The following is a 26,509-nucleotide window of genomic DNA, read 5'->3' as shown; positions in this document are numbered from 1 at the left end:
GGTAAAATATAATCATAATTCATAATTAGTAATGAACTGTATCATCTGAAACACATCACTTCAGTTATCTTCATGGTATTTGTTAGTACTAGATTTTTGCACTGTTTAGTCAAAGGTTAAGGAATTAAATGCTACATAATACCTGTTACCAAAAGTGCCTTAAGAGCCTCAGTAACCTAAATCAATTGATGGTATATATACAAAAAAACAGTTTAAACTTTTTCCATCATTTGTGTATAACAGACTTTTCAACAGTGCATTATAGATTATAAAGATGTTGCTTGGGATGTATGGGTTACTACCACAGATAAAGGAAAAAAATGAAGTACAGCACAAATTTGAAAATGCTGTCCCTGCTATTCACTCTTCCCCTTGTTGAGAAACAGTCTAGAAACGTTTTAATAGATCAAGATCAAAACAACATTTATTTTATTTTGTTAAGGACTATAATTAGGATGAACCTAATCATATATAACATGTTGCAAAACAGTTTAAGACATCAAACAGTTGTGTTCTTCTAAATGCATATTCCTGTGTAGATCAAGTGAGGTTACACCTTACTATCAGTGAAAGTAACTGAAATCTTTTAGCACAGAAAGCTAAAGGTATCATTTATGTTCGGTAGCCTTTGAAGTAATACAATGGGGAGGAGATCTAACTAACATGCTATCAAAGCTGCTCAATAACTAAAATGTTTACTACCTTTCTTAATGATAGCATGGAACCTGCACAAGCGTGATTAAAGTATATTGCAGATCATAGTATCTGGGTTCACACAACCTACTTTAAACTCCAATTGTGTTACATCATTCCTACATTAGTTTCCTTGGTTTTGTATATTGTACACACTTAAAATAATGAGTGTTATCTCACTTTGTTATATTTTTAAGTTAACATAGTATTAAGTAGATTTTGTAGTGTGCAATGAAAAAAGACCAAATTAAATGTGTCAAGTTCAAAATTAGAAAGAGAGTGAAAAATAAAATGGGCAGAAAAGGCTGGCTAGAAAAGTTCTCTCAGATTAATAAAATACTGTAAGATACAAAAGTAAAATACTGCCATGAATCCCATGCATAGTGAAACAAATAAGTATGAATTATTTACTGGGTAAACACAAATTAGTAAGAAGACACAAACGTTCCTAAAACACAATAAAACTACAAAAACCAAAATTATCCAAACAACAGTAGAGAGCTAGGAAAATTGAGGCACAGGGCAGGGGCAGTACAAAATTAAGTTAAACCACACAAAAATAGTACTTTCCCTTAGGTCATTACCTTAAAAACTAGACTTACAAGACACTGGTTCCAAATAACTACTCATAATTTCTAAAACACTCACAAAAATACTTGTAAACTCTCTTTATTACTCCCAACTGCTCAAATCCTTCACACAGGACAAAGACTTGCATTTAAGCACAAAAACACCAACAGGCCCCGTCAATGATATAACCATTTAATTAAACCTGAAACAGGAGGAAGTCTACAACACTGCAGACACAAGTTACATCACTGCCCCCCTCCCAGCAAGCATCATTATCTGCTCACAGGTTAAGCTTCTGTATAGCCCAACTCCTGTAAAAAGGTGTATGCCTTCATTTTGCCTTATGAAGTATTCCTTATGGTCTGCGACTTCTATTCTGAGATCTAGGGAAATGCACTATAATGAAGGATTTTTTAAAGATGGAGCCCAGTGATTGCTGGTGTGTGAAGCGACTGGATAAAGTAGAATGTTTAGTTTCCAACTTGAACTTTCATCCAATATTTTAGATTAATCAGAGCCTGTCTAATAGAGAGGTACAGTACCACTTCTCAATTGCAGGACCCTTTTTCCTTTACCCTTTCTCTTTGTAGCAATTTTAAGTCTTAAATATACAGCTGAGATTTCCTTGCTGGTATTCCTCAGGGAGAAGACTGCACCCAAACCAACAACTGAGGCTTATATGTGATTGAAGGAAGGGGATCCTAAGGATAGGTGCACTGATTATCGCATTCCTCAATGTGGAGAAGGTGTATTCATCTTTTAAGGCAAGCTTGAGCTTAGTTTTCATCCTTGTAACATTTAATGGAGGAAGGGTGATGTTGGGGAATCAGGTAATGAAATGTTGATATTAGATAACTAGGCCAGACATTATCCCACTCTTTTAATGGTGGTATAGTTGGGATATGAAAGGACAGCCTACACTTTTTCCACCCAAGGATAAACTGTGTGTCATTTCCCATGGTAAATCTGATATATTAGTCCTCAGTGCAAGCAAACGAACATTTGGTTTTGCCGAGTTAAGACAGCTTTAATGGATCTTCTGAAGCATGTTGTGGCAAAGGGATACATGGGCTAGCCAGAAGGAGATGATAATGTTGACTAAGGAGGCAGTAGAGAAATAATAATGGTCCAAAAGGATGTTGTCCATCCACCTTTGGGATGTGGAGGTGTCCCATGCAAAGTGCGTATTAATAAAGTCTAAATGCATGCAGAAAGCAGTGAAAGGTTTTGCCCACTTAGTGAGTGGGACATGCCAATATCCCTTAATGAAGTCAATTGTTATAAAGTAATTAACTTTCCCTAATCTGTGAAGAAGCTCATGTGTATGATGTACAGGTAGCAGTTAAAGTAAAAAATAAAATATATATATATTTATAATTCAGAAGACAGAATCTTCACAATTATCTTGAAAATCCAAACAGATTTACTTTGACTGGGTATGACCTGGTAGGGCTGCGTAGCATTGTCGGAATGTCTCGCATACAGCATGTCATGTTTGGCAAATTATGTACAAATTAAATCTCATGTTATCAAACTGGAAAAGCAGGATAGTAATATCATTCTCACTGCTGGGCTGTTCCATTCAATGTGTCATCATCACTTAGCAATGCCTGAAATAATCAGAGCACTTAGACAAGATAAGCAGTTATGGAAATCCACTCTCCTTCTCTGGAAATAAAGATAATTGAAAGTAATTTGCTGGCTTTGGAACAAGCATATGCAACACAATTCAAAATATATTTTCTGAAAGTTCAGAGCCTCATATTATGTCATGCCATTATAAAATGTAAATGTAAACCTTTTAATTATTTGCATTAAAATAAACAGGAATGGATAAAAGGGCTATGGACATGCAAAAAAACAAAAAAAAATTGAAAAAGTTAGGCATAAAGTTATGATTGCATTAAAGGTTTAAGTAATTCATCAGTAAAGCTGCTGTTCATGCCTAGCTAAAGTGTACCTAGGAAGCCAATTGTTTTTGTAGGAAGTGCATACACATATGAAGGTCTTACATTTTATTACAAGGTAGAGAAACTGGATGCAGACATGAAAAAACATTAACAAATCAAGTTAGTCCCTGAAGAATGCAATACACTTTTAAAACCAATCCATTCCACATGGGAATGTGAAGGCAGCAGCTGACTTTTCTTCAGTGTTCAGAGCCCAGTGATGAATCGCTGTGCTTTATGGCTGAAAATAACTTAAGATCACTGGTCTAAAGGTCTGGTGAATAAGATGGATGTGGAACCAGGTCAACTACTCTTTGAAGAATCCTTGCACCTAAGCAACCCAGTGTGGTGAGGCATAATTATGGCAGAAGCAAAACATTGACAGAGCAATATCTAGATATTTATAACCTGCTGGCAAAAATCATGTCATCAATACCTGAAAACACCTGTTATGGAATGCCATGGGAGGGAATGAGACCTCAACAATCCCACACCACAGCTGCCACCATCTTTCTCAGCTGGCCTCTACACAGAACATTTTGCCAGGGGGGAAGAGTGAAAAGTTGTCAATTGTTCCAGCAAATGCTTCCCCTTGTGGACTGCATCCATGCTTTGGCCATTGCCACAGAGGTGTTCACTTGCTGCGGTTATAATCACGATGAATGGGGTCATCGAGAATCATGTATAAAATTGATTGCTCAGAACCTTCTAATACAACTGAGGTCATAGTGATTTCTTCCACTGTTATTCTGCTAAATACCAATTTTTGCACATGCTGGATATTCAGCAAATAAAGTTTTCAAAGATGTCAAAGAGTTTCAGTTGCAGTTTTCATGTCCTTTAAACATCTGTACCCACCTGTGAACATTTTTCATATAAAAGCTGTACAGGGAAACCAACACATCATGTATACAGACAAAAATGCTATAGAAGGAAACCAACATACTGCACAGGGAGGCCACACTTGGTCTACTGAGATAACATATAAGGAAACCAACACTTTATGCAAGAAAAGCAAAATGCAGTATAAGGATCTCTAGTGTGACCAAAGAGTTGTAAAGAGAGCGCAAATGCACTGCATAGAGACAACAAAATGCCCTATATGCACTGTGCAGAAAAATCAGTATAGTGTTGTTTTTTTCTTTAGTCTTTAAAGGATGTATAACAGTATGTAAACTGGCACCCAATGGTGACAACACAAGCTGTTTTCTTTATCATTGCTGAAGAAAAACAACTGGAGACAGAATTCAAACAAAGAAATGAGCAGCTGCATCACATCCTGACTCTGGCCAAAAGCCTTCATTGTATCACAGCCCTCAAGTGCTGTGTCTGTTGCATCTGTGTGGGTGCGATTCCATAGAAGCTAGACAAAAATAATATATATCCCTCTAAATGTGATACTTTATCTGTCTATGGTTTATCTCACCAGTTACACAAATAAGGTGAATAAATGCCTTGACTGATTTATCATAATTCATCATCTTAAGAGAGTCAAAAAGTAATTTTTCTAAGGTTCTTTTTTAGGGCAGAAGCAAAAAAGTAAAATTACTGAAAAAAGGAAAAGGAATTCATATTATCATTCTATCTGCTTCACTATCATTAGTGATAATTAAAATGTTTACTGTACCTTGCAAAGCCCTGAAAGACATACCAATAATATCACATTTTGATTAAATATACTTTTTATCAAATTAACTGTTTTTATTTAAAAATGTAACATCCAAATTGAACATTGCTATGTATGAAGGAGGCTGAATGTCTTCTTAAGCTGTAAATCTAAAAAGTGAAATTTATAGTCAACTACTAAAGTGTTCAGCCCCTTAAGTCAGTAATTGGTAGAGAACCTATTGCAGCAAATGCTGTTTCCAAACTTTTGTGGATAGGTCTCTTCCATATTTGCACAGTGCAATGATAGAAATTTTGCCCATTCTTCCAGGCCAAATTATTCCAGTTTCCAGTTCTGACAAGTTTGTCAGGGATTACTGATGGACTGCACAAGTCTCGCCATAAAGTTTCTATTAGATTTAACTAAGGACTGTGAAACCCAAGGACATTAACTTTCTACTTTTCAAACCATTCCAGTTTGACTTTGGCTTTGTGCTTCGGACACTGCGTACATAAAATGTGATTTCCGACCCAGTTTTAGATTCTTGGGTGACTCAAGCAGGTTTTCTTCTAGGATTCACCTGCACTTTGCTCAGTGATCATTCAATCCTTGCTGATGAGAAGCATCCCCATAACATGATGCTTGACAAGCACCACCATGCTTGACAGTTTGTATGGTGCTGACTAGGAGATATGCTTGCACCAAATTTCATGCTTTGAATTCAGACCAAAAACACGTATCTGATCATTAAACTTTCCATCAACTGTCTGCAGTTTATCAAATACTAAAATTAATATACAGGTACGTATTTTTCATTAAGGCTTCTTTATTGCATCCACTCATACAGACCAGGTTTCTGTAAGTACTGGTATTTTGATAATATATTTAAAGTGACTCTCATGTCAGACATTAGAAAGTCACTGCTGGCTTCACACTGGCATCTATAGCCAGTTTCCTGCTTTCCCCACTTCTCATGTTGGAATACTGTACTGACATAGTGTCTGTGTAGCATGACGCACTTTTTTTACCAACTACATGAATGACTTCTGAAGTGACCTCCTCCTGGTCTGTGCCTCTTTACTTCCTAAGTGCTGTCTTGTTTTGAAAGCTCCTTTGTCTTCTTGATTGAACTATCATTTAACTTAATCAGGAATAGATTGTGAGGATTCTAAATATAAAGTCCAGTTTGATAGTGTCATGATTCCAAGCTCAGACAGCAACAAAATCTGGAAATCTGGAAGAAGTTTGAATAATTTTGCAAGGCACCATATATAAGATTTTATTAATTAATATTTATAATCTACGATTATATTTACGACACTAAGGTACGCAAGACACAGATCCAAAAATGTAGTAATTTAAACCCTTCTTCACCAGTATGTACACTACATGTTGGTGCATGATGTACAACCTTATCCACAACAGTCAGCTTTTATCTGAGTACTCCCCTTCTTTGAGTTTTGGAAGAGCACTCCAGAACTTAACAAAAGCCTCAGACAATTTAAGAACTCCTTCTTTATACATTTGAAGTAAAAAAATCATATTATAAGAGATTTTATTTTGCCCATCAATATTTATATATATATTTACTCACATTTATTGCATAGTTGTGTACAAGACATTACCAAACTGAAGGCAGCTGACACTGTGAACTCTTAGCAACCAGTCTAACCAGTTCAACAAAGGGTTGTTGCTAAACTTATGCTGGCAACTCCTTTTTACTGTTTTACATTGTAGCTACACAAAATCATACAAAGTTACTTTGAAATTGTTCACAGTACTTTTGCTACCACGCTAACTAGAGTAAATCGTACTGCTCAATGCAGGGTGAACTCCACGAACGTCTTTGGCATGACCTTGTGAGCATGCACTGTTAATTCTCATAGCATTTTATGGTTTAGGAATTATAAGTGCTAAATTCCATAAAGGAACTTAAAAGATATATTTAAAATGTTAAATAAGTAATTTTAATTAAAAATTCCATCTGAATTTTCCTTTTTTAAATTTGATACTTACAGTGTACTCTGCCACAACTCCTTTATAAACTTCAAAAAATTCTTCAGCATTGGCCCGATCCATAGTGAACTGAAAAAAAGAAAAGAAAAATGTATGACAACACAATTGCTTTTCAACTCTATTATAAATAAGTATTTTCGGATCTAGAAGACCTGAAAACTGTATTTCATCTATGATATGCTAATGAATGTGCTGTGTAAAGAAAGACATTACATTCCAACAGAATTAAAAAAGTTAGAGAAGGCCACACAAAACAAATCAGGAAAAAAATACTAATGAAAACTAAATATTTTGGAATTTGAAAAAGCCAATTTCAGGGATAATGTTCATTAAAGAAACTACAAAATTACACTCCTTTATGAGTATTATAAACACTGCCTGGGCACAAACCCAGCTCTCCAGTGGCACTTGCCAGCAGAGCTAAAGGAGACCTCCCCCAGCCTGGCCAGTGAGATCCCTGTTATATGCAGGGGTGTATTCGTTACGATTAGGTGAGTCTAAACTGTGTGTACAATAGATTAAAATGAGTACTTGAAAATGAAACACCTGTTAAGGAAGGTGAAATTCAGTTCAACGCGATTTCTTAAATTAAAGTTTTTTTTTCTATGTAAAAACATCCAGCACAAATATCCAATATTTAACTCTGCCAGCTTCCGTTGAAAGAAAAGCAGAAGTAACAATTACGACATACAGGCATAAAACGGCAAACATTGCACCCAGGCTAGCAAGGTAGCATGATGAGCATTCATCCTGTATCAGTAAGCTGTTCATCCTGGTGCTGACCCAGTCTTTGGACTGTGGGAGGAAACCCACCCCTCCACTCAGAGGCAACCCATGTGAACACAGGGAGAGGTACAACCTCCAGGTCCAGAACTGAACTCAGGGCCCCAGCGTTGCGAGGCAGCAATGCTAATAACTGCATTAACTAGATATTAAGTATATGTCTAACAAAAATGTCCTGTATTTAAAAACATTTTTTTAAAAGAGTAGTCAGAAGCATTCCAAGCAATATATTTATGTTATTATTAGAAATGAATTATTTAACACTAAACATGACTAGCTGTATGCATGAGAGTGCTCCAACACGTAAAGACACAAAGACTTGAAATGCTAGTACTGTATTTCATGGCCATAACATTTTTAAATTAAAATATCAACATAATCTAAAACATCTGTGCTATCTTGCTGGTACGGCTGTACTATCTCTGCCGGGTGGAGTGGTGGCTCTGTGGCTAAGGATCTACGGTTGTGAGTGGAAAGTTGCTGGTTCAAACCCCACAGCTGGCAGAGGAATCCTACTCCATTGGGCCCCTGAGCAAGGCCCTTAACCCCAGCTGCTCCAGGGGTGCTGTACAATGGCTAACCCTGCGCTCTGACCCCAAGCTTCCCTGCCTGTCTGTGTCTCATGGAGAGCAAGCTGAGGTATGTGAAAAGATGAATTCCTAATGCAAGAAATTTTATAGGGCTAATAAAGTGATGTTATGTTAAAGGTTTTGCCTAATTTATTCCTGTAGTAAAAACATTTGAGCCCACTATTCAGATAACACATTGAAGTCTACATTCTATATGAGCATTCTTCTACAGATTTCAACACTCCTGACCATAACAAATAATTATTGTGCATTGTCCAAACATTATACATTTCACCAGAGGTTCTGCAAATCAGATTATTTGCCAGTGTTCCCTATATTAGGGCTATATTGATTTCTTGTGGATTTATAAAGTGTATACGTAATAACATCAAAGAAACAGAACCAGTTCAAGAAATAAAAAAAAAACAGAAACAACCTTGCACTGCCCAATATGTAGACTGGGTACAGCTATGCGTGTATAAGCTTCAACATTTGTAAAGGTTCTGACAAAAGACTGCAATTCTAGTGTGGTTTGTATCACATAGTGATTCAAGTAAGGTTGTAAGGTTCTATGGTGTCCATCATTAGCTAAAAAACATTAATGCACACAAATCAGTTATGCTCCTCTATACAGATGAAACAACTGTTAAATCAGTGGTTTTATTTGACGGTGTTAAATGTTAATGTCCATATGCTAACAATTCACCTCACAGGTGCTCGATTTGGCTATAATCGATTCAGTGATAAAACCTATTTATCTTTCTTGCATGTGCAAATTCACAGTTGTTTTTTTTTATCATGTCTCCTGTCATAATTTCTGCCATTTCATAGCCGCAAGGTAAAGAGGAGTGCAAATGTATAATTAAGCTCCAACATTTTCTACAGACACGATCTCGCAATGTTACACTCTACTAATTTTATTAGCTAGTGCTGCATACTTGAAATTATTAATAAAGAATGAAAAATGAGCTGTTTCTGAAGTGTTTTTTGTATAAGATTTTTTTCCATGTTAAGATGAAATGAGTTAATGACATAACCTTAGGACATTTAACCTTGGCTAGAGATGCAGTCTCATACTATTTGTGTCTTTCCAGCACTTCTCTGCCCCCCTTGTCTCTTGTCATTGGTCTGTGGTGTCCAAAGCTGGGCGATGCTCTGACAGCACAGGATCCAGCACTGTTGATTAGTATAAGAGACTGTCTGTTCAGGCAGTCTGTTCCATGAGAGTATGACTCATCTCTGCAGATATTTCTTGCTGAAGCAGAGAAAGCCCCAGCCAGCACCTTTAGAAGCACGCTGTTCTCACGATCTTTTAATACATGGCCAGCAAATGTACAGTATAATACCTGTCCCAGTTAACACTCATGAATAATTTACAAAACAAGCAAGGGAGATTAAAGGCAGGAAGATAAACAAATCTAAAATACATTCTTTTGTTGTAGTTTTCTCTTAGACAAAAAGGCAATTTTACAAAGACTTTTGACAGTGAGTAAAATGCCAAGTAGAATAATGTGTAGATTAAAAAATACAATACAAACAAAAAGAAAAACCTAAGAAAAGTCCAATTAAACCTACACTGATGTATCATTGAAATAGCAATTATACAGTATACTGTCATTTTAGTCTAACAACAAACAATACATCCTAGTATATCCATAAAGAACACTGTATATTTAGGGAGCTTTCTGCATTAATTTCTTAACCATAAGCTAAAAACTGTCTCATGCCAAATGTACTGTATAAGCAAAATACATTAGATGAAGACCAAAAGTAAGAAAAAAAAGTAATACATTTTAAACATCTAAATTAAAGGTTTGTGTTTTTTATTAAAGGAACTCTAAAGATTTACCTATCAAATTAGTATTTGAGTTCCAAACCAAAGGGAATAAGAATGTAATATTTGTGTATAACAGGTACAATGCAGTGGCTTCCTTAAAGCAACAAATTCAATCTTTTGTTCAACAGTACAAAGTGCTGCACTTCAGTGGTGAACAAAGTGGGTCCTGTCTATACAAGGGGGACTTTGGGAATGTTCAGAAAGAAAAAGTTCTTTATAAGCACACAAATAATACATAATAAATCCAATTCTTTAACAAACTCAGGCACCATAAACACAACTTGTATAAAAATTACCCTACGTTTAAAGCACAATGCTTTAAATACAGTTAAATAGATTGGTATCTATTTAACTGTAGATACCAAGATCATATACGTAACATACATGTGTGAATATACAACACCACTGTCTAGTGATTTCTCTAGGAGATCAAAACACCCAAACCTAGTTAAACACAGAAAGACATGGCTGCCCCATAGTTTTCTCACAGCAAAGCACCCAGATTAACAGAAGCTAAAATGTGATATCACATCTTCAGCAGGTGGAATGTGCAGCTGCACATAGTAACAATGTGAACTATCCTGCTGAACAGCTTATGCAGCTTGTTCATATACTGTAGGTCAGCACGTACTTGAGCCGGCATTATAAATGACATACTGTCACAGAATCTCCTTGTTTCTTTCGAGATCTTTTTTTATTTTGAAGAGGAGGATATTTTGGACTTGTACACGGAACTTAGAGGAATTCTACGGCAAATCTGGAAGTCATGAAGCACTGTCAACAACTGGTCTATTCATGCACATCAAAATCAGCCTGTCAAAAGAAATCACACGGTGAACTATTAACTGTTTGTGAGCTTTAACAGTGGAAATACCACACATTACAGAGCTGCCATGGGAGACCCACTCAGGCCACTGGTCTGAATAATTACTCTCCAGGCAATACAGGCGAAACCTGGCAAATAAAAATCAATAAGGGTCAGACCATGTGACCTGAGTAGCATGTGATGGGGACAGTAGGGGGAGGAGTTTCCACTAATCCAGTGCATTTCAACTGTGCAAAATCTCATGCATCCACTGCAAAGTTACTTGATTAACTGTTGCCAATGATTAAAAGAAAATGAAAAGGCTAAACATTTGAATCATCTGTGTTAGTTCTTTCATTAAAATCAATGTTTTCTTTCTTAATTTTAAAGTGCTTTTTCATCGTAAACACCATCTAAAAAAGTGGAGTACAATTAAGAATATAACCTTAAGACAGGTGGTCATTACAATTATTATTATAAATGTAGATAATTTTAGATTTACACATACATGTGCACTTTATATATTAAAAAAAAACTTACAGAGGGCTCCAAAGCTTTTTGATACAGAATACACTGTCTGAAAGTACCTGAAACCATTTTTGGTGCATAAACTAGTACGTTTCAGCATATGGCTCTAAAAGACATGTTTTGTTTCAGTGTAACACTGGTAAAAGTAGTACACTGATTGGGTCTGCAGAGGCTCCACATAGTGGAGCAACTGAGCAATGTCTTTCAGTGTGCCCCAGTCAGACTGGAGAGAGCTGCTGCCTTTCTCACACTGAGGATTTGACAGCAGCAATGGTCACCTAGCAACAGTGTAAAAACTCTGGGCTGGAAGCCACACCAGTTCATTTTACAGATAATATTTAGGAACTGGTTTGTGTCCCTTGTCTGGATCCTTTTTTAAGAACATCTTTATATAGTGTTGATGAGTCACTTGTACTTTAACCTTGACATCATAATAAAACATCATCATCATTACAGAAAAATATTTTCTTTTTTATTTACATTGGGCATTAACTAAGGAATTCTGATCCGATACTGAATGGTACAAATCCCTGTTCTGAGCTTCACTGACCCTTGATCCTTGACTGTTTAAAGAAGCTGTGTTGTTATTAACACAATGAAGGTTATTTTATCGTTTATTTAAGATGTGCTGTAGAAATCATTTTTAAGTGACAAAAGAGAAGACAAAGCAGTTTAGAAATACCACTGAGATTCAGCTTTGCAGCAGGAACAACACTTTTAAAAAAGTGACATGACCTCAAAGAAGACAAGAATGCAGTTGTATTAAGAAACAATAGCTTTAAAAAAACTACGATGGCTGTGCTGTACCAGATACATGATGGTTACCTCTACTAATAGTTTAAAAACAGACTCACTTTCTTGAAACGGTACAATGTATACCACATACAATTGCATAAAAATCTTTTTTATGGAGGATGTTAATATTTGGTGCCGCAAATATCAAATAAGTAGGATACCAGGGTTTTTGCATTTTGGTGACATATAAAACTCCAAATCCTTAGCTAAATAGCAACCCCCCCAAAAAAAAATATTTTTCCTACTTTTAGACTCTCTCACTGATCCTTTAATAATACTGTACTTTGAAAAGTGTGCTGATTGCACTCTGCTCTGATGACAAAGGACAGCCAATAACACACTAGGAGGTAGGTTGGGTGCAGCTCTGGATGTAAGAGGAGAAATCTCAGAAGGAAACAGGCACAGGCAATAGGGCTCAGGTGGGAAACTTTAATCAAAAAACAACAAGAATCACAGAAGGTGTTTTGTGTACAAAAGCTGAAAACAACACTTTTTTTTTCTTTTTTTTTTAAATCAGGTCACGTAATTTAGATCAAATTTATATATGAGGAGTATGAAATAATAAAATGTTTGCCTGCTGGTGATGCTGCTGATGTTGCATTACAAACCCAATTATTGAACACATTTATTTGAGTCATTACATATAAACCTACAAAAAACCCCAAATAACCACATTTTAAATTTATGATAACAAATACTGTTAGTTGTCCTCCTATGAAATCATCAGTCTTTTGAGAGTGCCGACTTGTTTAGGACTGTAGAGTGAACCAACGCATAATTTTAAACATTAAAGCCTAAGCTGGTAATTGCTTTCTGGCCTCACTGCTTAAGAAGTGATAATTTGGTGGTGGAAAAAAAAAAAACAGAAAAAAGGAAAAAGGGAAAATTTGTTGGTTGTAATAGGTTTTACAGTGTCGGGCTGATAAAGAACCACATTTTGGAAAGTTGATAAATTTTAATCAAAGGAAAAAGCATTGAAGTAACATTAAATAAATCAAGCAGAAAACCAGGTGTTTCATTCAGGACCTAATGAAAGGGCAACTGAACACAAAAACTATTGCTTGAAAGTTGAAATCTAATAAGCTATCTTACTGTATGATTTCTAAAACAAGTTAAACAAAATCAATATTTTAAACAGCTTCTAATGTACAAACCTTTAGCTTATAAAGCCAGATTATAAAACGAAAACTACACTGCATGAATTTACCACTTAGTTTTGTGACTGGAGTATGTAAAGTGTTACCTGCAGCTAGTTAACATTTCAAGAAGTTTAATGTTTTAATGAGTGTTTTTCATGCATGAAAGACAAGGGAAAGCCATTACAGTATGTAATTCTTTCACAAGCATGAGCATTTGTCAAACATGTCTTTGCCTGTTGGAGAATACAAAGGGTAAAAAAGTTTAGTCTGTACATCAATGGGTACAATATTCACACACCACAATGTGATGTATTCACATCCACAGTGACTTTGCTTTAGTTTATATAAGCCATGCATCTCGATTGAAGACGTTATGACACTCTTACCATTTGTAAAGCTGAAATTTCAAATCCTGCTTCACCAATAGCATTCAGAATCTTCCCAGTTAGAGCTGTCAATAAAAAGAAAAACACAATATTTAAATCTACAAAATACCGGTACATTTACAGTTTGTACATTAGTACAACACTTTTTTAGTGTCCATGGCAATAAGCAGATATGTTTCTCACCAAACATCTTACTTATTAATTACATGTCAGTAATTATGACCTGAAGACATGAATAATTTGTATGCATTATTATTTTTAATAAACATCAGTTCTATAGAATATTACTTCCACATTGCTTTACTTGAGCAGGTCATACCAAAATCTCCAATTATGTCTGCTGCATCAAAGTTTCCATTTTAGTGGAAATGTTTGTAGATCTAGTTAATGTTTTTCTTAAAATCCTCATTCACCTCTTCTGTGCAATTCATCCTCTTTCTGTTCTTGTCTGTCTGACCCAATCTCAGATGGAATATTTGATTTTACCAAAATCTATGAAACATTTTATTCAAATTCTTCAAAACGCTTGCAGAAAAAATAATATCAATTTACACAAAAGTTATGTTGTATTGCTTAAATAGAAACAGCTTGAAACACCAGAGCGCACATATTTGCTTATCTTTCTGTAATAAGCCACAATGATAAATTAATTTAATCTTGAATTTTATTACTAAGTACACTGGTATTGACAAAAACTTATATAAAACTTCTAGGCACAATGTGCATCGGAAGAAATCTAATACTGTCAGAAGGCACATAAAACCATCTTGAATGGCATGTAGAAATGGAACATGGAAGTTGTCACCCACTATTACTTTATTTGATTTTAGCAGTTTAGTCTATTTAATAATTAGTTATAAACATCAATTTAGTTCATTTTGATTTTGAAGAAAGAGGAACATAGAAGAAGACAACTGAGTTTTATATAGCATAAGGGTATGTGAAAAACAATACATTCACTTTGTTTGTTGTTAACCAGAGATTTAAATAGATTTTAGTCTATTATAGAGTGAAATCCTGTCCACATGTACAGATAGAAAAAACAATCACAGCAATGAACAACGCAAACAGCATAATGAGGTTAATTTACACCTATACAAATCTGACTAGTGTTATAGGATATTACATGAAACTTTATTGTTTTAGTGATGATGTAATTCAAAGATGTGCTAGAGCTTTTATTAGTGATTTAGTGTGATACTTCCCTATGTCTGAATTGGCAGAAATCCTGCTTTGTTTACATTTTCTTCAAAGTTGAGTTGAGATTCTGCAATTTGAACTTAACATGTGTACACATATTCTGTCTGGCCCTAATCATATTCCACAACGAAGCTAATCAATGCATTTCTTAGCATACCAATGGCAATAATCTCAGCACCGTTGTAAAACTCAAAATTCATCTGCTTATTTGCAGATACTGTTCACTTGATGAATAATGTTTGGCAGCACTCCAAGTTTATAGCAGGATATATAATATGCAAAAATATATTGTTTTTAAATTATTAAAGATTACTACATTTTCTCAAAGTGGATAATGAGTCTCACAATATATCTAAGGGTTTCTGCTAAGGTCAGCAAAGGGCGCATACAGATAAGGCCCTAGACTGCTCTATCCGTAAGGATGAGAGTTCCTGCTATGAGTCAATGGATATTTCCATCGTTCACGGTCTGTTTCAAAAGAGCCTCTTGCAGGCAAAAGTCTCACACAGGATAGTTTTATCTGTTCATAACCATAAACAGTCTATTCTTAGCAGGATGATTGCACACAAAATTAATTTGGCTTATATTAAAGGAAAGTGAAATGTGTCAATCCCACCCCGTCAATGACACCAAATATCTCTTTCTAGCCCCAAAGAGGCAAAAAGTATCAAATCTATAAAACTGAATTCACATTTTTTCTACCTAAAGAAATATTTTGATTGTCCAAGAAATTGTAATGATTTGCCTAGGGCTGAAATGCACTTGCAGAGCTTTTCACAAACAGATGTAAACACCTTTTCTAATTAAGTCATTGTTATGTTAATGGTCTTAAAAACAAAGCATAAAAATTCACTACAGTGTTTTCAATGAAAACAGACTGCACAGGTTCTAGTAAAAAATACACAAATCAAATTCTGAAGATGCATTTCTGTAAGTCGTAAAGCTGAAGATGGATTTCTGTAAATCGTAAAGCTGAAGATGGATTTCGTTGTAAAGTCCTTGTCTGTTTCTTAGATTTTGAAGCACCTTCAGATGTGCTTAAATGTCCATATGATCCAATACATTGGATAAAAATATGACCTCTAACCTTATTAACCGTATTAAGATATCATATGCACACACCTTTTACAGTGTATAAAGTGTATATACTGTATGTATATTTAAGTGTATTGTCAAGCCCTGTTTATTTCAACATGATTCTGGAATACAAACATATTGTGCCAACAAGAAAATAAACACAGTACTTTGACATCATTCAGCTCTGAAGAGGTAAACACTGATGGGAGCCACCAGTGTCATGAAATGTGCTGGGAAGGTTATTCAATGTCTGCTTCTCCCATGGAACAACTTCCTATTTGTATGGTAAGAGAGCAAATCAATCTACCTTCCTAAGGCTGTTTCACCTTCCATTGAGAGACCTCATACAAAGGTGTCCAAATATATGAAACTGTCTCCACTGGGTGCTTTGTTTTCCCAAGCAAACGCATGACTTAAAGATTGCCAGGAAGCAGGAGTATTTTTATAATCTGAACACTTCATTAATTTTTTCTTTATAGTAGGTTTACATCTTTGAAACATATGAAACGTATTTACTATACATCAAACTTTGCTTTCTAGTGCTTATTCTTCTGGATTATATTGGTTCTTACTCAGCCTGTACAGGTTAAGTTAAAGTTAACATAAAATTCAATAATAAATAGGACTTTTTTGCATCACAAGGGACCTTTAACGAAATTAGGTGTAAATGTGACAACAAACATATGAGAAGTGCCATTGCCATTAACTTACCCCAGACTACATTGCCATTGTTCACAAGTAACATGCATTTAAAAAACAGAAATATAATACAGCATTAATCACTCAAAAATGTGATTCAACTAAAAAAGAATCAGAACTTCTGAAACCAAACCTTACTAAGTTTCATTCCTATCATCATGTTACCAGTCAGCGCTACTTGTCCTGTAACCTCTCAGCAATTTTTAATTAGGTGAAAAGATGAGCTTGTTGTGTAAACTGACCTTTTTTTCTCCACACATGGATTTCAAAGGGTACTTTTTTTTCTATCTAAGCTATAGATTATATGGAGTGGCTTGTATAATGTGGGAAAACTAAACAACTGGCATTACAATGCATCTTTATTGCACAAACTTTGAAATATCAAAAGAGAATAAAATAAGCAGATAGACCATAGGTCTCAATTTCTACTGTTTTAGGAGCTAATGTTACAAAGGACATTACATTCTATTTTGTAATGATCATGATCAGCAATACAATTGCTATTATTATAGTTGCTGTTGTTTTATTATAATAATACTAATTACTATATATAAAGATCATGAGAGTTAAGCCAAGTTAGTTATTATTAATAACTGCTCCTCAATATTATATATCTGACAGATATATCTAACAGTCTTAGCTGTTATTTTTCCTAGTCTACCTACAGTACAACTGAAAAGAAAAAAAAAACAAAACATACATGTATACCTGTAATTTACAGGATGCATTTATGTTATCAGATTCAATTTCAGGGTGCTTAGGTTCACAAATTGCACCATTGCCCTAAACCAATAACATTACTGAAACCTATTTGCTTAATTGGATGCTATGACAATACTCAGTTCAGCTGATGATAAACATCTGCAGAGCCAAAGGCAAATTCTGGCTACCCTTGTTCTGCCAACTGGTGTCTGTCACACCCAAACTGAACCAAAAATATAATCTGGTACAGTTTTACCAAACAGTCACTTTCATACAACTTCCTTTTAAATGCAACTACAGTGTTTTTCAAAATTAATAAAGAACATTGGTGTTTTTGTGGTAAGAGTTAATGTAATTAAGTGTAATTAAAAAAATAATCTTGCAGGAGATAACTCTAGGTTAACTAGTATAATTCTAGGATAACTAGCCTACATCAGACTGTCAATGACTAATCAGTATAACCTGTGGAGATAACTAGAAGCTGAAAAACAAATGATGATTGAAAAACGGAGTAGGTCTTAGGATCTGGAACCTGGAGGAAGGCTTAAGGTTTAAAACCCTCAAAGGACACTGCTTTTCTCCTGAAAATGCTTTGTGGCATAAATAGGTATACTTCAGGTAGTCATTGTTCATTAGAATTTGTTTTCAACTGAGCTTTCTGATTGACAAACTTTTAACAAAGCAAAGGTACAAGTAGCACAATGTATTGTCTTAATAGCACTTATGAATTGCCCTGGATTGCCTAAAATGAGTGAGCAAACATAAAGCAGACATGATGATGAAAGCACATTCGATGCAATTTACAACTGTTTATTACATAGCTCTGAAGACAGACTCTGACTAGACATTCATGAAAACAGACAGAAACAAGGCTTGGCAAAAACTGCAAACTGCATTATGAATCTGACAGGACATTAGCGAGACTGATGCTCCAAGTGAACAGCATACAATAGCACAATCACATATCAGTGATATAAAATTAATTTGCATAATCTGGGCTGTGCCCAATTAACTGCCTTGACACACTGACACATCTTTTAGCCAGTTCTGACAAATAATGTTATAACTTAGTGGCCAGCAAAAATTAGGATTAGTTTTATCAGGAAAAGAGTGGCATGGATTTTGAACCGATATCTTAAAAAATACCCGAGCTGAAACAGTGTTCTCAAAATAGCCATAAAACATCTACAATTTATGTGGTTTAATTTGAATCATAATCTATTTAGGCAATAATTCTAATTTGATGTCAGAAGTGTCACTTCCTAGAATAAAGCAGGTACAGAAGCTTCAGCTTTACTAAATCCTGCTTTAAATCTACTTATAAACCAGTAGGAAAGAGAGGATAAGTCACAAAAGAAACTGTAGGTGTGATGAAATTATAACAGAAACATGTGCCCTTTTTATGACTCGGATTAGTCTGAATTTGACATTCAACATTCATGAGAAAAATGGAAAAACAAGGTTATAATATCTGGCTGTACATATGCACCAAATGAACGTTAACTAGTTTTGTTATTCCAGTGTAATTTATTTTGTTCTATAAAAGATTCAAACAAGCCTATATTGCAAGTAAAAACAGAAAAAAACATCCTTTAAATAACACAAAAACACAACCCATGAAGAAATAAGATCATTACTGACATTTTGGCTATCAGTTTTCTTATTAACTCTGTAATAATATAAATTAATAAATTTGAGATTAACCTTCATAATAAAAGTTACTGCTATAAAAAAAGTAGCTTATTTCATAGTTTAACAAAATGCTTAAAATGAAGACTTGTAAGGAAAAGATAAACAGTAAATGTCAGCAATAAATAAAAAGAAATAAATTAAATACAATGTTTATATAAGAATTCAGACTAGTGAACTCAATATTTGGTGAAAGCTTCTTTGGTAGCAGATGCATTCACACGATCTCTATCAATCAAGATCACTGGCTTGGTGCAGTTTAAATTTGCACCAAGATCTCTCAAGTTGCTTGGTGATCACTTATGTACAGCAGTTGTCAAGTCTTTCCACAGATACTCAATGCATTTTAAGTCAGGACTTTAACTGGGTCACTCAAGGACATTCATTTTCCTATTCTTAAGTCATTTCAGTGTAGCACTGGCCATCCTCTTACTGCAGGGTGAACTTTGGTGCCAGTTTTAGGTCTTCAGCTGACTGAAGCAGGTTGTGTTCTAAGATTTGCCTGTACTTTGTTCCATTCATTTTCCCCTCAGTCTTGGAAAAGCTTCTCAGTACCTGCCGATAAGCAGCAGCCCAATACCATATTGCTGCCACCACCATGCTTAATAGAGGGATGGTTTTGACTGGGTGATGTAATATGTTGTTTGCAGAAGAAGTAACCAGTGTTCTAATTTCGTCTCATCTGACCACAAAACAAAAGCTGCCAGAACTACTTAAATGCTTCATGCAAACTACAGGATTTGAGATTTTATTCAGTAATTCTGCTATAAAGCGAGCTTTGACTCATGGACATTTCTCCTATCTCAGCTACTCAACTCTGTAACTATTTCAAGGACTCTTGAAATACAAAATACTTAAGATGGAGAATCTTCTAAATGTCTTTAAAATGTAACATATATACTGTACTTGCAGCATTATTAGCTCTAGCAATCTGCAGTAGATTGCGTAGATTCTAAATATTAAGATCTGTTTGAAAGCGCCATGAATGCAATCTCAGATGGTAACATAATTCAAAATTTTTGCAGGAAGGTGAATAATTTTGCAATGCACTCTGCATAAGACTGGGTTTGTTCATACATGTTTTGGCATTTTACCAAAGTATACAGTAACTCAACATTGAAAGCAAAACAATTCTTTATAATTGATCATTTAAGGCAGTAAACATTAATTTCTCTGCATCTCCAAAATAACCCCATACAAAATAGTCATCTTTGTATCTGTGTGTGAAAAAGTCTTAAAAATGGCATGAAACACAACCTAAAAATATGCAAATCATGAAAAATAATACCACATATGTTGTTTCACATTTGACATGTTTTTCTGATTGTATTCAATGTGCAATGGAAAGTTATGATGGCATGCTGTATATATTATTTTTTTCTGAACAGTGCAGTAATCAGTAACAGCACAGATAACAAAACTGCAAGCAAAGTGGAAACACAACACTCTAGTTTTGCAACTGGTGGACGCATTAGGTTACTTGTGTTCATCTTCATGCAAATGGTACATTTGTTCACAATAAAACAATGCTAACTCTTCAAATAATGGGGTGGCATTGTGTAGTGGTTATATCTGTGCTTATTAGAGATAAGATTACTTTATTAGCCACATACAATTTCTTGTATTAGGAATTTGTCTTTTCGCATACCCCAACTTGCTCTCCATGAGACACACAGACAGGGAGAGAAGCTTGGGGTCAGAGTGCAGGTTCAGCCATTTATACGGCACCCCTGGAGCAGTTGGGGGTTAAGGGCCTTGTTCAGAGACCCAGCGGAGTAGGATTCCTCTGCCGGCCGTGGGATACGAACTGGCAGCCTTTCAGCCACAGGCAGAGATTCTTAGCCACAGAGCCACCACACCGCCCTATACTTGGCAGGATGTGAGTTCAAGTTCCCCCTCCTGATGGTGATACTGTATCAACTGAGGTGGTTTACGCAGGTTGCTCCAGTCCACTACCTATTTGGATACATGGGGAGAAACATTTCTGGGGGTAATCCCTGTAACGGACTGGTGTCCCATCCAGGGGAGTCACGTGCTCCCTAGTACTCTTAATGGAACAGAAACCAAAATACATTCTGGCCGGATAAGGCATTGCTGCTCTAGGATGTAGTTTAACTTACTTCACCTACTCCAATTATACTATCTTAATCATAAGTAGACTTTTGCATGTTGAATTCACTTCTAAAACTGTGGGAAAATGAGTAATAAAAAATCAACTTGACAAATCTCTATTTTTTTTAATAATCTGGGTATATGAATGCAAACCTACAAAAGTTAACAAGTCTTCGTTCTTAGGAACTACTAGTGGAAGATATAGTACCGCATACTATTTAGTTGCTGGTTGGTTGCGTTCTGGGTAAAATCAGCATTTCCTTCCATTTGTGATCAGATAAATGACCCTAATAATTTATTATAAGTGTAAGAGTAGTGCCAGTGATACACTTGTATCAAGGTAAAGGAAAGCCAAAACTTCTGAAGTAAAATTAAGACATAATAAGGCATTCAGAGAACACCATCACATCACATTCTGGAATCATACCAATCAGAGTTTCAGCTGTATTATGTGTTAAATAGCTTTTAGTGGGATAGTTTGATGACCTTATCACCATTTCTAACATTGTTTCTGTGGCAAAAACACATTTCAAACCTTTGGTACATAACCCAGTTGTACAGTGGGGACTTCCTACATTCCTCCAGCTTTAGGAAGAACTTTCAAAAGGACAAAAAGATTCTCAGGGAAACTAACTTTGTAGTATTGGCCAGAGGCTTGACAAGGACAGAGAGGGGACATCCCATAAGACAAAGTTGGATGTATGGAAGACAGCCTTTAGGACCAAAAGCTATACATCTGATATGTCAGTCACAGAGATCAGGACATACAAACTTGTACATTTTGACATCTAGCTTTCTTTATCTAGTGTATTGTTGTTAGCTTTATTTGGTGTATTGCTGTTTCTTTATTTTTTATTTCTTTATTTTGCACGTACTGTATACGCAATACACGGATGTGGTAGCCCACAAATGTACACTGTGTTTCCCTTCTTAAAAAATAAACTTAAGGCTGGATAATATTATGGAAAATTCAAATTTACATCAAACCTTGCTATGTGATGGACATACAGCTCAAAATCCTCCTGTTTATCTTTTATTGAAGACATGCAACTATACAGTACATTCTTTATCCCTCCATAATAATATCACCTTCCCTTTGGATAAACAATGGGGACAATGGGGCATTAAACCATTTGAATGAGTCTCCTTCCACCTGTTCCCTTTTCCCATGTAACTGGGTGTCATGTTACCAGGTTTGTTCTTTCATTATGACATGATGAACCACTCAGAGCACCTGCTCTCTTATGCATTAAACTGACTGATAAAGTCACAATGCTTGCTGTATATTCTTTAATCACCATAGTCTCTTGTAAATGTCCTTATTGCTAGCATATTATACCCATAATACATAAAATAATTCAGAACCTGACTTACTGTATTTTAAATTTATATTTGAAGTATTCCAACACCTAGCCCAAATCAATAATTATGACATTTAGAGCTCTAAAATCATAATTGATTAAAAGTAGCTGCATTAAATTTACATGGATATAATCTAGATTAGATTGGTTTTATTTGATTTGAAAAACATTTGTAAAATCATCTTACTCATTTGGTTGCAAGTAGCTTATACTGTAATTCTAAAAATTCTGTCTTTCTGAAGGATTGCATGGACTCTAACACATCCTGGAACCTGGCTCCAGACTCCCACAATATTCTGTGTGAGAGAGGAGCAATATAATAACACAATTGTATTCATGAGAGCTTTCACAAAACTGAGAGTTCTGTACAATAATACTACTGTACATGTAAGCCATGCTCTGTCACCAAGTTCTGCACAATAAAATTGCTGATTTCAGATAATGAAAAAGCACATGGAGATTACAGAAACAAATGCATTTGTTTAGGTTTAAAAAATTACCTGCTCTCCACACAAACCCAGCTCTTTGAGGTAAATACCCATTTATAATATTATTAAGCGTACAATCTTTCAAAGAGAGATATTTTTGCAGAGTCCTATCCAGCACTTGTATTTTAATCATTTGGCACACATAGGCCTTATAAAGTCAGAGTAAAAAACTACACAGGAAGAATGTAGGCTTGAGAACAAATTGTGAAGATCATGGTTCTGGGACAGAAGACCACAACAGACTAAAATCAGTGATCAAAGCAATTTTCTAATAAACATTATTTATACAACACAAAAATGCATTCTGTTAAAACTGAAACATTTTGCATACACATATTTATGTGAAGAAACGTAGATCCAGTAGGATTATCTAAATATGCAAAAAAAAATGCCGGATACAAACTGCAGCTATTTTTAAAATCAATCATTTCCTGGAGCCTCTCCTACATTAAATGATATGCTAAACACATCTTAGGTCATGCTTCAGTTATCTCTCCATTACACTTTCATCTGTCCTCTGTGTCCTCCCAGAAAAGAAGACAGACACAAAACTCACTCAGCTGCACCATGTGTCACATGGCTTAGATCATTGCGTCATGTTTCAGCTGCAGGTACCACTGTTGCTAGGATATGGTGTTCCCACTGCCTAGCGACAGATGTTTTTTTATTCCCGTCAGGACTAGGATCACCAAACCCCATGCTTCTTGAGATAAAGGCAGCCGTGATTTTCCATTGGTTTGTGACTTCAGGGAGGGAATGTCTCTAAACGAACTGCACCAGTTATAGTAAGTCTATTATAACAAAGGACTTTGGTCGAGGGTGGGGACAGATTACTGTACAATGCATTAAGAACTATAATTATTATTTTTCAACTAAATCAACCAAGTGCAGACTCAGCAACATTAGCCCAACCTTTGAAAAATATCAGAGCTTACACCTATTTAAAAAACATATTTACAAAGGCCACAAGCATTGCGAATAGAACTAAAAGAAAGAAAATCAATAACTAGCTTCCTGCTTGGAGCTGAAGCAAATCATTACCAAGATTACAAAATGCTGCTGATTTTGGTCTGATCTAGCTTCAGTCAGGTTTATCTAGATCTTATCCTTTCACTCACATGGAGGTTAAAGGGAGGCCTAGCTCTGAATATATTAGGAGGGATTGTACTACATTGCCACATGCAAAAAAGAGACTCATTTTAAAGGCATCTATATTTGCAAGTAAATATACATTTGCATATATACATATATTAGAAACATCTTTCAGGATTATGGTGTTTTTAAGGCCAGAATTAATTATCATTACATATATACTAAGAGACATTGAAAAAATGCACTAAATATTTTTGTTCCATTATATGCACAGGAGTATCTTTTTATCAAATATCAGTTAAATCCACATTTCACATCACAATTTCCTGAATATGAAAACTCATCTTGGTCCCTTCTTTATTTGTAATACACGCTGTAAATTGTTTTTTTGAACATGCAGATGTGGATGTAACTGCGCTGAATTAACAAGTTACTGCACCTATGACTCTGGGTACGAAGCAAATGCACCTTCTTTTTGGTAGGTTTGTCATTATACCACTAACCTTAAATTCCTTAATAATGAACACTGCAGTAGAAAGTAGCTTCAGTTTTGTACCTTTATAGCCACACCCAGCTTGTGAAGGTCAATGACCATTGAGCTGTCTGATCTTAAGCATGTTAATGCATGCTACTACTGAATGTCTTCTGTGTGCTAGCTTCTTTTATACAAGAGGTGATAGAGGAAACCTGCGAAGTTCTAGAAGCACTTTAAAAGAGCAGAAAGCTATTGTAGGTTTTATTATTTATTTAAATATATTAAAAGTGCAAATAAATGTGTTCTCTGGAATTCAATTATGACAAATATGATTTTTCTCCTTGAAACACTACTATGATTAAGGTACAGCATTTTCAGAATTGTTTTAAACAAGACATTATCTACTTTGTAACTTTCTCTGAGTTATTTTACTCTTATTTCATCAAGGATGTGAATACATCTGGAGGGCACTGTATGCTTACTTTTGATTATACTCAGTTAATGACATGTCAAACTACTTTGAATAAATTAATTTAGCTTATTACAGTAACAGTCATCTCAGTTCTGATTGCAACCTAGTGCTTCAGGATATTTACATCTAAATGTTCTATTTCCTATAAAAACATCCTGAAATGATTAGGATATGTAATTTCTGGATAGATTGCAGAGCTCATTTAACTGGCAGGGGAAAAATGCTTCAAGCATGCTTCAACGCTTCAATAATTTGAAAAGCAGCCTTGATCTAATGCAAAAAGTGATAAAGAATCAAATTATATCTTTCCAACATTTATAAAGAAAAGAATAAGGAAAACTTTAAAATTTGACTTTAATCAAAGTCACATTAATAAAAATACAATTTTGTCACAAGACAAAACAGTAAGGTGGGATATTTATTTCAAGGTCACTATCAAGGATTTCCTACAAAGAAAAAGCACTTGCCACTTTTGCACATACGGTTATATATCCCAAACCTTATTCAACACTAATCAAAAAATTATTATAAAGCCAGTTAACATAAATCTTATTTGCTTTATGCAAAAATAATTTTTAACATATATATAACATATATTTTTATCACTCGTGATATGCAAACCAACTGTGTTACCATGATCTTACTTTGAAGCTGATGAAGAAGATCATAATGTGACCAAGTCCATATCTGTATATGGTTAATGTCCAAATATTTGTATGTATGTCAAAATAAATTATTCAAAGTTGTGAGGCACATTTAAAGTAGACTATAATGAACCAAAATGCAAAATGTGACCCAGTTCACGTAAACATATTGAGAGTACAAGCAAGCTGAAATTCACTGACTGCTGTTAACAGATAGAGACTGCTTGAGAGGCAATTCTTCATAATGAACAAGTAATAGGTTTATTTCATGCTGAAAAAAAGAAGAACGAGAACACAACGTTTCGGCCGTGGAGCCTTCTTCAGGTGTGAAGACCTGAAGAAGGCTCCATGGCCGAAACGTTGTGTTCTCTTTCTTCTTTTTTTCAGCATGGAATAAACCTATTACTTGTTCCTTTGCAGCCTACGCATGCTGACGCAGCTACCCACCTGAATTCTTCATAATGGCAACAGCCACAGGGAAGACAGCTCCTCCTTAGAAATTTCAGAGTGCGATAACAAACCATTTAAAAAGAAGAGCTGACACCTGTTGTTTAATTTTGTTATCTATACAAACAGAACTGCACAGCCACTAGATATAAAACAGGAGCTGTTTAATCACACACAGACACACAGACACACAGACACACAGACACACAGACACACAGACACACAGACACACAGACACACAGACACACAGACACACAGACACACAGACACACAGACACACAGACACTGTAGTGGACAAAGTGATCATGCCCATCAGAAAGATAAAGATCATAGAGTTAAATGTATCTTTAGCTGTCTTTGGCATTCTGCAGAATG

General features: G+C 35.2%; 1 protein-coding gene across 3 annotated transcripts in view; it reads right to left on the bottom strand.

The window, feature by feature from the left end:
* nme7 (NME/NM23 family member 7) overlaps positions 1 to 26,509 on the bottom strand; it is an 80,129-nt gene that overhangs the window by 24,295 nt on the left and 29,325 nt on the right. For all 3 annotated transcript variants that reach the window (XM_015364196.2, XM_015364195.2, XM_015364194.2), the window contains 2 exons: positions 13,677 to 13,741; positions 6,835 to 6,903 (listed from right to left, as the gene is read on the bottom strand). In XM_015364196.2, the coding sequence (XP_015219682.2) occupies positions 6,835 to 6,903; positions 13,677 to 13,741 (134 nt within the window). The remainder of the gene's footprint in view (positions 1 to 6,834; positions 6,904 to 13,676; positions 13,742 to 26,509) is intronic.

This window comes from Lepisosteus oculatus, chromosome 15 (genome assembly GCF_040954835.1).
Source record: "Lepisosteus oculatus isolate fLepOcu1 chromosome 15, fLepOcu1.hap2, whole genome shotgun sequence".
Classification (NCBI taxonomy): Eukaryota; Metazoa; Chordata; class Actinopteri; order Semionotiformes; family Lepisosteidae; genus Lepisosteus; species Lepisosteus oculatus.
Note: the sequence above shows the minus strand (reverse complement) of the source record. Positions and strands in the feature narration are given on the sequence as shown.